Source organism: Haliaeetus albicilla, chromosome Z, assembly GCF_947461875.1.
Source record: "Haliaeetus albicilla chromosome Z, bHalAlb1.1, whole genome shotgun sequence".
NCBI lineage: Eukaryota > Metazoa > Chordata > Aves > Accipitriformes > Accipitridae > Haliaeetus > Haliaeetus albicilla.
In genome coordinates this window covers 46953333-46967095 of record NC_091516.1, presented here as the reverse complement: position 1 = coordinate 46967095, position 13763 = coordinate 46953333, and the positions used below count along the sequence as shown (strand labels likewise).

At 37.8% G+C, this 13763-nt stretch overlaps 1 protein-coding gene across 4 annotated transcripts; it reads left to right on the top strand.

Annotated features, from left to right (window-relative positions):
- Positions 1–517: 517 nt before the first annotated feature.
- Positions 518–12443, top strand: NUDT12 (nudix hydrolase 12). Of its 4 annotated transcripts, none has more exons than XM_069776961.1 (7): positions 518–636; positions 1601–1814; positions 4433–5025; positions 5926–6093; positions 7877–7990; positions 9492–9691; positions 10996–12443. In XM_069776961.1, the coding sequence occupies exons 2-7, from the start codon at positions 1609–1611 to the stop codon at positions 11104–11106; spliced, it is 1392 nt and encodes a 463-aa protein (XP_069633062.1). In that variant the 5' UTR covers positions 518–636; positions 1601–1608; the 3' UTR covers positions 11107–12443. The 4 variants fall into 4 exon arrangements, with proteins under 4 accessions (XP_069633062.1, XP_069633060.1, XP_069633061.1 ...); XM_069776959.1 differs by lacking the exon at positions 518–636 and adding an exon at positions 816–945; XM_069776960.1 differs by lacking the exon at positions 518–636 and adding an exon at positions 878–938.
- Positions 12444–13763: the final 1320 nt, after the last annotated feature.

Genomic DNA, 13763 nt, shown 5'->3' with positions numbered 1-13763 from the left:
AACAGTCCCATGCTCATTTTTCTAGGACTGGTATAGCCTCCATTTCCCCAAGCTTTTCTTAGGCTAACAGCACACAGTTTTAATGAAACTATCTTCTGGCCTGTATCATCATTCCAACTTCCCTGCTGAGTCACGTCCCCTGCCACGACATCTCATCTGCTCCACTTTTCTCACAAGTGCTTGCATATTCTATAGCTACCTGGCTTTGCCTTCCGCTAGCACAGTGAAGCAAAGCTAAAAAACAGTTTGTTTGCTTTCTAGAACCACAAAGGTTCCCGCCTGAAAGACAAAACGGCTGCTTGCTCTTTAACCTGCCCAACACGTTGGCCCAGCTGCCAGCAGCACTCAGGTAATGGCCGGCGACTCCTACCAGCGGTCGCCCGCCGCTCCTCCCTCGCCGCGGTCCTGCCCGCTGCCCCCGGGAAGACGGCGGCAGTGAAGGCCGACGGCCGCTGCAAGGACCGCCCACAGCCAGGCACCGGGGCGGGCCTGGCGGCCGGCCGGCCGGCCGCCGCTCACCGCACACCGCCGGACACCACGCGCCACCCGCTCCCCTCCGCGGCACCACGGCCGTGGAGGAGCGTAGGGAGCCCGGTTCCCCGCGGAGGCTGCGCTGCGCCGCCCCGGCCACTCACGGTAACGGGGCCCCCTGCAGGTGCCGGGAGCGGCGCCACCGGCCAAGCCCGCGGCTCACGCGCGGCCGCGGTCCCGGTCCCGGTCCCGGTCCCGGTCCCGGCCGCTGCGCGAAGGCTGCCCCCGGGAGCGCTGCTCCCCGCAGGCCCGAGACAGCGCGCCCGCGCCTCGGCGGAAGCCGGCGGTTCGTCCGCTCCGCGGGAACGGGGGCGGGGCGGGCGGTTTGCGCCTGCGCGGCAGCCGCCCCGGCGCAGCACGTTCGGGGGCGGGGCCAGGCAGTCAGGCGGGTGGCGCGCCGCTGCAAGGTAGGGGGTGAGTCGCGTGCGGTGGAGAAAGTGGTGTGCGTGTGTCTGTGTCTTCGGGAAGTGACCGTGGGGCGGGAACGACCGAATGTATAAGCTTTCGTTGTCGTGCGACGGTGCCAGCAGCGGCCCCGGCGGACCTGCCCCGGGGCAGAGAGGTGGCCGCCCGCCGGAGGCGTAGCAGCAGTTGCTGCAGTGATATGTCCCTGCTTGGCGGAGTCCCTCAGCCTGCAAAGGGACTTGCCCTCTTGAGATTATTTTTCATTGTTTCCAAAGCATCTGAGACTCATTTCTGGGAGTGGGGTTCTGTACTGTTCTGTCGTGTGTGTGTGTGTGTGTGTGTGTGTTTTCAATCGGGAAACCAGAACGTGTTTTTCACATTCAAAGAAGCTGCATTTTCATAGCAAAATCTTTCTCTCCTTAAGCCTCTTTAAAACTGGTCTTCATTATTAGGTTGAAATTTCACTATATTTGGAGATGTGTGGGACTAGGATTTGGTTGGGAATAACAGTGTCATACTAATTATAAGAAATTGACGGTTATGTCCATACTTTTGGTGATAATGTTTGTTATCTGTATAGCATTAAACTTAACTCTTTTACTTAAGTCCTTTTACTAATGGTGGATATGTTTTGAGGCATTTTTGTTTTCTTTTTTTAACTTAGTTGGCACAATGACAGACTTTCAGAAGAACCTCTATGAGGACATGATTTCTCAGCTGCATAATTTTGCTGCTGTTGGAGATGCAGCCAAACTGAAAGCGTTGCTCAGTCGTTCTCCATCACTTGTCAATGCGGTTGCCAATAATGGCTGGACAGCCCTGATGTATGGTGCCAGAAATGGACACCTTGAGGTTGTGCAGATTCTTGTTGAAGAAGGGTAAGTTGTTAGTAGATCCCATTGAAGAGCTCTAACCTCAATCCCTTTCTGCCCATTTCAGCTTGATCTCAGAGAAGTAAATTTACCTGACAGATAGTGGCAGAATTTTCAGGGTTAAAACTCAGAAAAATATACCCTGTGTCTGTTTGTAACTGGATTCTGCTATTGCATCATGCTTTCCATATGTGCTAAGAAACTCTTTAAAAGTTATGAGCATATCTAAAATTTTTCCTTTGATCTTCAAGGATATATTGTCACTCATCCCAGAGACCAACAGAATAGGACAAGGATTGTATCCCATTCCAACCACTGTACTGAGTACGAATTTGGTATATTTGATTGTTTCACTTAGACTTTTCTGTCTAAACTTTATTTGTAATCCACCTGAATCTATATTACAGTGCAGAATGTTTGCTGACCTACTAACCGTTAAGGAGGACATGACAGACACATCTTTAACAAAGTTACTGATTGATTAATTTAATTTGTCTATTTTTTTGACAATTCACTTCCTCCTTGGGCTGTCACATTATTTTCGTCATTCAGTATGACACCAAGCATGTTCATTGCTTGTCAGAAACTTGCTATCATATTTGTTGTCTATCTTCAAGTCAACCATTATAGTTCTAGTTTTTCAAGACACTCAGAAAAGCAAAGAATGCTTCAAAGTTCTCCTTGAGACCCCAGAGAAGATTATTCTGAGGCCTGAATAAAGTCAGGCTCCAAATATTTTGAATGGAAAACATTTCAAACTGAAGGGTGAGAGTCAGGTGTTGCAGTTCAACTGAGCTCTACATTAATCAAACGCAGCCTGTTCATTTCTGCACCCTTAATGACAGATCCAAGCAAGTTTAGTTCATTCTGTGGTTATGAGTAATCTCAGGCCAGCATTCCACAGCCTGCAGTGATCATCCAACCCTTTTTTTTTTTTTCAGTCCTACCCAGATGCTCTGCCCTCTGCTGGGACTCGGCATGCAGCATCAGATGAACAGCTCTTTTGTACTGTAATCAGTACATTCCAGCATGTAGAGGAGTATCTGAGTGCCAGATTTTGTGGTTTGAAATCATCTGTATATCGAGGAATCTTTTGAGATTTTGGGGAATTTACCAGTTTGGTAAATAGGATAACAGGTTTTTTAAGTTATGCACCCTGTAAAAAAAGATTGAATAGCCACTTGTAAATGTCCTTTTCAGGGCTGTTCCCTTAGGCAATTGAATGTAGGTCCTGAGGTGATACTGAGGCCTCATTGGTCTCCTTTTAGTTAGTACTTAGTCATAATAATCATTTGGACAAATACAGTTGTGGATATATAAACATGAATGCCTATGAAGGTAATGTTACATAACATTCCAGAGACTTGTCTTGGAAAGCTAGTCAGGTTTTGTTTATATTCATCCATGTTTGAGAAAAGCTACAGGAAATGTTTGTAGACTGGAAAAAAAGATCTTCATGATCTAAAGTGTTCAGGCCACTGTTGTGGATGCTGAATAGCAGCCTGATCATAGCCTGCATGTACCTGAGCAGATAGAAGGGAGAAGACAAAATCAGAACAAAATTCAGTGGCAGAGAGATAGGACATTAAGTCAGAAATTAGGCAAGATTTTCTCTAAAGAAGACTTAATCTTTAAAGATAAATGGGCAACAGTATTTTTTTAGCACCAAACACTTGTAAATTAAGTTTTGAATGCTTTTCTAAAATATACTCAAACTCCCTCAAAAACTACTGCGGCTAATATAAAATCTCAAGTAAAAACAGTCTTGCCTGTAGTACAGTTACCTGTGTATCAGCACCAGCAATATATTGGCATCTTCTTGTTTCAAAAACCGATGAGTCTGGCCCCACATCTACTGCATAATTTGTAGTTACAGTGAAGTTTCTGGTTTACTTACCCACTTGAGTTAAAATTGACAAAAAATGAAAGTGCATTATTTTTGACCTCCCAATCAACCCCAATCTATTTCAGATTATTTTTTCTGTTAATATTTAAATATATATCATAAAGCAGTGTTTCCTCATCTGTGTAATTTTGCAGACATTTTGGTAACAAAGAGATCCCGACAGTGACCAGCTCCACAGTTGTAAGGGTGCTACTTCTCTCACTAAGCGAAGGCTGTATTCTTGATTCTTTTTTAATGGTAAATATTTTATTGTAAATGTTTTGATGCTGCTTTCAGTAGCTCCTAGAAAGTAATGCTAGTTAAACAGCTTATTTTTTTATTACTGGTTATTCAGAAGAGACCTGTAGCCTGGCTTTCCAAGTCATATCTGAAAATGATCTTGAGCCTTTTTTTTTTTTCTTTGCATGATACAGTGGGTGGTATTTTAATTAATTCATTGCTGTTATAGTACTGTATGAACCTTGGTAAGTGATAATCTGGATTGGATCAACAAAAACATGGAATCTGGACTTAGCAAAAGAAGATGAAGTATGATTATTTTCATTACCATAATGCTAAGTATTTAGCCTAAAGAGTGCCCCAGTATAGACAGGGTATCTAAAAGTTCTTGCACCTTAATAATACCACATGTATATGCTGTAAGTAAGAGTAATACACAATCAGGACTCTTCCTAAATATATTTACCCTGGTAACCACTGTTCTTTTCTGTTTCTCTAGGTGTGACAGGTCCATCGTTAATAAATCAAGGCAGACAGCTCTGGACATTGCTAAATTTTGGGGGTACAAGCACATAGCTAATTTGTTGGCTAATGTGAAGGGTGGGCAGAGGCCTAATTTTCTGTCAAATGAAGTCAAAGAATATGAAAATTATTTTGGCTTGACACTTCTGGACAGAAGGAGTGATAAAAGAACAGATTCCAAGTGGCTAAGCAAAAAACAAAGCCATCCAACTACAGTATACATCCTCTTCTCAAATTTAAGTCCTTTGGTTACTTTGGGTGGGGTAATAGAGAGCTCCCAGCAGCCAGAAATAAAGCTTTGTAGGCTGTACTACAAGGATGTGGAGCAGTGCATGAACCAAACTGAAGAAAGCACCTTGATTTTTCTTGGAGTTGAACTTCAGTTCCACGTGAACTTGCCGGCTGCTTGCAATGGAAGAGTTCTGCAAGATGAAGAGGATGGGTTAGTTGCTTGGTTTGCTCTTAGCATAGATTCTGCTTCTGCTGAGAAATTTAAACAGAAGCATGAGGACTGTTACTTTCTTCACCCACCAGTGCCAGCACTACTGCAGCTACCTGAAAAAGAAGCTGGTAAGATGCATAAAATACAGCAGTTATCAAATGTGTAATCAGAAAGACATGCTTTGGGCTTCACTGAGGTCCAATGCAAGGAGAGACCACTGCAAAGGAATCAGGTATTTTCAGTGGCTTTAGAAATACTTTAATTTTAAAAGCCTGTCAGTGGTTTTGTGAAGAATTTTGTATGTAAGAACATGTGCGATTGCAAAGGGCTAACATCTACAGTGGCAAGTATTAGACTGTAAAATCTATTGGTCATCATGGGTTTATAAATGGTATTATTTAAATATTAATGCATGCAGATTAATGTTCTAAAATGAAGAAAAAAATCTGTCATTACTGAGTTTTCATTACAAGAAATGAAACTAAGTCCGTAATAAAAGTGTGTTGGGTACTCACCTGAGAAGGAAAGTCAGGATCCCAATGTGAATTAATGTCATTATGGACATGTTGTTAACAACTGCTGTTGTAACAATTTTGCTTTTCCAGAAGGATAAAGGGCAAGCTTGACATGCACCTGGAGTTTAAATGGAACAATGCATTATTATGTCAATACCTGTAGTAGCCCTAGAATGGTCATCTGGAAAAGGTGTGATATATAGTTCTGGCCCTTTGCCCAAACAAAGTAACTTTTGTGAGAAACAGGATAAATTGTTCTGGATGAATTTGTTTCTGAATGCATAAATTGGTCTGTAGCTACATAGTACTGTGTTCTATTGCATGTGCTGTGCTACAAAGGAAAAGATCTGAATAACTCATATTGCTCAGCTTCTCATGTAGCAGATTACAATGCAAGCCATAGACTTACTTTGATTTTTATGTTGAAGTTTACTACTTCCTTTTTCTATACTGTTAAAAGTTTACATTAATTACTATTTGATTTTTTTGTATTTTCAATGTATTCTTTTAAAGGAGTAGTAGCCCAGGCTAGATCTGTTCTATCATGGCACAACCGCTACAGATTCTGCCCAACATGTGGGAGTGCAACCAAGATTGAAGAAGGGGGTTACAAGAAAACTTGCTTAAAAGAAGATTGTCCCAGTCTCCAAGGTGTTCACAACACATCATATCCAAGAGTTGGTGAGAATATTATGGGTTAAACTTGGTCAAAAGTGGCTTTTTTGTACTGTTATATACATGTAAATCAGTTTCTTTTTAGTTACTTCAGCTGCTTGCTTTTGTTCCAGGTCTTACATACTTGTTTCTCCCTAGAGTATGTGTGTCTCAGCTCTATTTAGGAATAAGTAGTTCAGGCTTCTCTTTCTTGCAGTAATCTGTGACAAAAATTGCTGTGACAATACCAATCTTTATTGCAATGGAGTAATATCAACATAAATGAGATATTAACAATACAAAGGGTCACATTTTCCTTTTTTTTTCCTGCATGTTGTTTTCTCACCTTCTGCGAGATATCTGAGCTTGAAATAGCTCTGCATCAAATTTGGCCCTGTATCGAATTTCTGATATAGTGCTCATTTTCCCATAGTGCCACTTTGACTGTATTAGCCGTCTTCACTGGCTTTCACTATTCATTGTCAGTCGCAAACTGCCAGGCCTATTTCTACTCAGAATATAAGCTTGAACAGAAAGTCTTCTATAGCTCCTTTTGTTAATGCGTTACAAAGGAAGTGTACTATGTTATTGATGGGGAAACAAGGGAGGGAAAAAAACTTACCCTTTCCCTGTATCATCTGGGGACTCTTTGATCCTTTCCGTCCCCTACTCTGTCCTCCCTTCTGCAGTTGTAGTTCTGGATGTTTTATGTGTGTTGTAATTCTGAATTTCTTGTTCTCTTACGTGCTCTAGATACACCTTTGTAGTAATCAAAGCAATTCTGCCATATTATTCTGTCTTATGGACTATAGTGAAACTTGCTAAAATACTAGTGGCTGTTTCTTTACAGTCTCTAGTACAACAAACTTACAGAAGGAATGGGATTATATAGGATAGACTGATGAACCAGTGTTTTCTACTGATGCGTTTCTCTGAAGAAAGTTTACAGACAGCAACACTGAATGTTATACGCTGTGCCATGTGGCAGATGCCTTTGAGCAGGACAACAATCTTTGAAATGATTGTTTATAGAGATATACTGGTGTTTTAGACAAAATAAAAAAACCAACATGAAAAACAATAGCAATAGAAAAAATATATAAAGGCAGAGGTAGATAGAAAAAATTAAAAACAAACCATTGAGATAAATATTGAAGAGCTAGATAACAATAAAAAAGGGAAAAATATCATAGATGAACAGTGTGCAGAAAGGCATGACCAAAAGAATGATACCAATAGGAGAAAATATTAAGCAAGAAAGAAAAAGATAGATAAAATGACCAGACATGAGAAAGTAAATCAAAGTGCGACATCAGATGAGAGATTGATAGCAGTCAACAAAGTCAAAAGTGGAAAGTTTAGTCATAGTTACATTGTAACTAGAGTATCTGCCTCTTCTTTGGTATTTCAGTCAAAAGTACTTTCTTCAGACCTGTGTGTGTAGAGGACGTGATAGTAAATTGTTTTTGCTGCAGAAATTACTGCTATCTCCAGGATACATAGCTAGGTTAGTATTGCTGATACTCTTAACAGATTGTGTGCTTTGGTTGCAGGTAATTTATGTCCTGCATTTCAAGCCTTGGCTGGTAAAGCCATGTATGTTGCAAAACAAAATGAACGGCTATCTTGAAAGGGAAAAAAAAGGTGAAATAAAATAACAGCTTGCTCTGAGCATCTACACAATTCTGATTTCAGTCACTTAAAGGTATCTTATTTGTATTTACATGCACTGGTATTGAACAGGCTGAAATTTATTGCTGCTTTTAAGTCCCTCAAATGTTGAAATATATTCCTTTCATGTCCCTTACAGATCCTGTTGTGATAATGCAAGTCATCCATCCAGATGGGAATCACTGTCTTTTAGGCAGGGAGAAGAGATTTCCCCCAGGAATGTTCACCTGTCTTGCTGGATTTATAGAACCTGGTGAGTAATTTCATTTTCCCTTACCGAATTATTTTTCTCACATATCAGTATTGTACAGTGAAAATAATATAGAAATATGTTCAGTGTTATGTCAAATAAATGTTTTTACTTCTTGTTAGATAAGTTGTTAGAATAAATACGTCTGTTCTATACTTTCCAGCAGCTGATTTATTAAAAAGGCAAAAACCAACTTGAATAAATATAATTTAAAATAGTTTTCTGATCATGCACTCTTAAATGACATATTTAAGTGAAAAAGCATTTTGAAACACATATAAGATCCTTCCTTTGGTGATACTTAGCAAGGGATTTTAGCATAGGAAAAATAAGAGTTAAAGGATAACTTAAAGTTTACATAAAGTTACATGTATGATTACGTGTTTAGGGCCTGATTGATTATGTGGAAGATAAGCAGAAATTATATAATTTCAAAGGAAAAGTAAAGAGATATTTTGCTAGCTATGTTCAGCAATAATAGTTGGAATTACTTATAATTATTAGTAGCTGCAGAACAATTTGTAAAACATTCTTATATTGGGAATACATCTTAATCACCAGTGAAATTATATTGCATAACTATATTCAGTAACTGTGTGTAGGTGAAATACAGTGACAGCATGAATATTCAGGTATCATTTTAAAAAAGTCAGAATGTTTATTTCTTCACTCCTTTCTTCTGCTAGCCTTATTACTTTCTGATACTGAATTCAAGTGTATAAACTAAAATTTAAGAGTAGCTGAACTTATCATCAGCTTCTAATCAGCTGAACTAAAACTTCTATCTCTGATGCATGGACTGTCTGCTTTAATGAACATGTAATCAGTGGTTACAACACAGTACATGTATGTATATGTAAGTCTATGACCATCAACACTCCACATATACATCTAGCAGTTTTTTATGAATATGGACGTAAAGCTTTCCATGGCAGTTTAAGTTTGGAGAATTGTCTGTATGTGTTAAAACAATGAAGAATGAGTCAGACAAAGTGAATAATACAATGCAGAAATGTGTGGAAATCTTTTTAAGTCTCTATTTTCTTACTATTGTAATTTTAAATATTGATTTTCAAGTTGTATTACATGCTGTTACAATCATAATGAAAATCTAAAAATTAACACAGTGCTTCTTATAAATGAACAGATCAGCATTTCAAAAGTAATTAAAGGAACAATGTATTTCCTACACAATTTTTTACATTTTAGCTGTGGTAATAATACTTTGCATGTATGATAAATAATCAATTGAGGAAATAAATATTATGATGGAGAAATTATCATACTTTATTTTCAGAGTTCTGTTTTGCTTTGGTGGCTAGTTTTACCTTATTAGACTTGTGTGTCTTGTGCTTAAGGTCTGTGCCCTGATCTGTGAGCTAGATCTCTATAGATAATTGTCTTAGGCAGTTTCAAATCTTTTGAGTCAGTTTCAAGATTACAGGATGTAATCGTTGCTTGGAGTATTTATATCAGCTGCCTGTTCTTTGCCCTATTTGATTAGGTGAAACGATAGAAGATGCTGTTCGAAGAGAAGTAGAAGAGGAGGCTGGAGTCAAAGTTGGCCATGTTCAGTATGTCTCTTGTCAGCCATGGCCAATGCCCTCCTCCCTAATGATTGGCTGCTTAGCTGTTGCAGTGTCTACAGAAATCAAAGTTGACAAGAATGAAATAGAGGATGCCCGCTGGTTCACTAGAGAACAGGTAAAGTTCAATTTAATTTCCTTCTTGTATTGATTAGTTTGTGACTGTATCGGTTCTGGCATACATAGATACTTGCTTTTTTCAGCAAGTTGAATGAGCATGTATACTCTCCATTTTATCATACTAAAATTGCATTATACTGTAATTGTAGATTACACACAGTCGGAGAAAAGCAGATAGTAATTTCTGAGTCACTTGCAAGCCTATTTTATGACATTTTTGCCAGTTATCTCTTCACCTTTTCCTTTTGAGAGATATCCAAGTTATAGTTATTTTAACCCCCTTACTTAGCAAGCCTGTGCTTTTCATTTTGGCAGAAGTAGTACTTAATAGCATTCATCATCTGAGTTTCTCCAAACAAGCATGCTACCAGATTTGCTGGGAGTGGGGAGGTTTAGGTGAAAACTCTGGGAATTCATTCGTTTGAACATCTTTTTCCATGCAGTACTATTTTAATACTCTGGTATTGAATGCAGTTTACTATGCGTTAATAAGAAATTCTACACTTAGCTTTCCTGAGTATTTAAAATGTAGTCAAATAAAAGAGAGGAAAAGAGGACTTTAACAGAAAGAGAGATTTAAGTTCATGAGTGGAAAAAGGAAAGATTGCTTACACAATGTAGTCTTCACAGTTTTTTCCACATGCTACTTATGAGATAAACTTTTAATAACACTGTACTTCTGTCTAGCAGTTGCAAGTGTTTTGACTCTGTAAGTCAACTTCAAGGCAAAGTTAGTCATCTACAATCTCAGTGTATTCACAACAACCCTGAGAGCATTTTAAATGAATACAGTTAGTCACATGCGGGTTGGTCTAGAGTTGGAAATGTACTTCAGAAATGTACCAAACTAAAAGTGTGCTTCCATGTTGCTTGCAATTGCTTCAGAAAACCAGCAAAACACATTTCCTTCTGCACTACATGTGGGGGGGGAAGAAAAAAAAAAAAAAAAAACACCACCAAGAATTCATGGAACCGTGTAGAGCACCATCTGGTGGTCCTTACTGTAAAGAGGCTTCACAAAAACCTTAAATATTATATTAACAGTCAATCTCCGCAGTTGTATTAGAAAGAACGTTTCCTTTGAGGCACATTTGAGCTAAAAAATGTCAGAATTCACACAGAATCCTGTGTGGTTTTTCCTCTGCATCTGTCTTGGAGAATCTGGTAGTGGCTCTTTAATAGCTATAGTAATGGTAGATTGATAGATCATCATAGTAAGATAATTCCTGCGTTAGTACAATGTTAGATTCCATATAGTTTATAATATTACCTTCTAAAGAAAAAAATCTCTCTTTATTGCAGGTCATGGAAGTTCTCATTAAAGGAAACCAGCATTCTTTTTTTGTACCACCAAGTCAAGCTATTGCGCACCAGTTGATAAAACATTGGATTGGAATGAATGCTAATCTTTAAGTTAAATACTTGATTTCTTTAAGTTAAATTACTTCTTCTAGTGAATGTTAAATTAGGAATACATTAGAAAGAATTGTTTATCCAGTAAATGTCCAACCACGTGAATTTTTAGGCCTTTCCTTTGATTCCTGAGCTAAACTATCCAACCTCTGTAGGTTTTTTCAGATAGGAGTTAGAACTGGACAGCAACCCAGGGACTATCCCAAGCAAGCAACAAATAGGTAAAATTGGTACCTTGTTGTGCACAGGCTGCTTTTTCATTTTAGAGTCAAAATATTATGCATTTTACTATTATGCTCTTAATGTTTGATTTGGTCTTTCATGTTCCTCACTGGAAGGAGTCACAGCATTACAAAAAGGCCTGACCTTGCTTGCTGTTTGAACTTTGTATTTATATCCTCCTATTTTGTCTTAATTGTTTCTTTCTCATTTTTTCCTATCTCCATTCTTTAAATTCTGCCTGGCAGAAAAATCAACATTCAGTGCTGAAAGTCTTACCAGCAATGGTTATTTTTAAGTTAATAGCATACTTAAATGGTGAATATGTAGTACTTTGTATCTTTTATGGTATTAGCCCTCTAAGCAGAGTATGTACTCCTCCAGTCTTGATTTGGCCTGCACTTAGCCAATTGTATGTCAGCCTGAATTTAAAGGTATAACACAATACTCTGTTTATGAAAAAGGTATTGGAGAAGCATCCCCAAAGCCTAAATATTACATATTTTTATAAGATAATAATGTACTTACTGACCCTAGGCAGTGAGTTATTTCATTCTCTGGTAATTAAAAATGGAGCTGTAGAGTAATGGAGAAGAAAAGTAGATTAATTAAACAAGACATAATGTGTCAAAATATGTACAATTTTTTTTTTAATGGAAATGGAGACACTAAGTTTGTTACAGCTGTTAAGAATTTTACAGCTGAAGGAAATGTATTAACCCCAGCTGTAAGACTGGAAAAGCAATATATGAATTAAATATTTACTTACATATATTTAATGCTACAGTTCAGATTTGTGCCTTGATTTATTGTTATTGAAAAGAATGTTAACTTAGTATTATTTCAATATGGAAAGTTATAAAAGTATACTGGTATTATTATTAATGTCATTATGTAATGGTTCAGTAGTCTGTGATTATGCAGTCATTGCAGTGATATAAAAAGAAATGCAAATGACCCAAAGGAAATACAATGATAGTCGTAAATATTAACTTAATATCATATGATGATTTGCGTATTCAGAGTAATTTGAATATTTTTTAATCTGTGAATGATGTCAGATTTGTTTCAAAGTTCTCTACAAACTGGAATCAGTAAAAATGTTTTACAAATCATAATAGTTCTTTTTTTTCCATCCAGTGTCATACTATGCTCAGCAGCTGGTTTGTTGTTTTTTTTAAGTCAATGCATATCAAACTTGAAAGCAAGAAGCATTTCTGACAGGCTTTGAACAGCTGACAAATCATTACATTGCCTCATTCTCTCCCTTGTTTCAGCTATACCTACAAATGAAGAAAATCAGGTTATCTGTTCTCACCTGGAAATGAGAAGAAAGGATTACACTGCTTCCCTTAAAAATTGCTTTTACAGAGAAGGGGAAGTATGAAAAGCAGTCATAGACTACAGCTACCAGCAGGACTGCATGTTATCAATGGAATTAATCTTCCAAAAAAATTGTGGGATAGAAGAAAGCCTAGTTGCAGGTTGTTCATACAAGTAAGGGAGAACATTGGACAGTATGCAAACATTGGTGGAAGCTAAGCGATGGAAGGCATTTTTAACTATTACTATGATGATTACACATTAAGAAAGATGAACAAGGAAGGAATGAGGAGCGGATGGAAGAGGGAGGATAAAGCAAAGAGCAAATATAGGTAGCGTAAAGATAAATAATTTATCACATTGAGGTAACTAAAAATACATGTATAAGACCCTTCCTAATATTAGTTTTTCATGTAGGAAATTATTGTCAGTTGCTGTAGAGATGGGTTTCTAACTGTGAAACACAGAAGAAAGTATCCATAACCAATACTGATATTAAGAATCAGACTTTTTTTTTAACTGAGAATCTGTATAAACAGTATATATCTGCAATTACAATGCTAATAAATAATTTGAAAGATTTAATTTTGCTGCATGAAAAAGGCAGGAAAAGGGTAGTTTGAAAAAGAAAACTATTCAATAATCTCTCAGTTTGAGAGTAACTTTTTAATGATCTTTCAGTTCTAATAACATCTGGTGTTGCAACAATTTTTAATATATATATATTTTCAAAAGCTAAACTAACCATCTTTTTTAAGCTTTCTTTTCTTTTTTCCCTCCCCAACAGAAGAACCATTCACAGAGAAGATGACAAACACCCCTTTTTAAGAAAACTCATTTGATAATTTTAATCTCTTATTTAAAGTGAAACTTTCTCTGGCTTTTTACTGCCTAATTTGACCTGTTTGTAGGTCATAGGGTTGAGATTTAGTCTGAAAATACCTATGCATAGAAATTTTCTGAAGAATAGTTACTGTTTGCAATTATATATGAAATATCTAATTGAAGAACCAAATGCTGTAGATATTTAGCAAGTAGAGCAATGTAGAAAAGTGCCAAATTAAATTTAGCAAGAATTAAACAGAATGTAGTGGATCTGACTGGAATATGGTCAG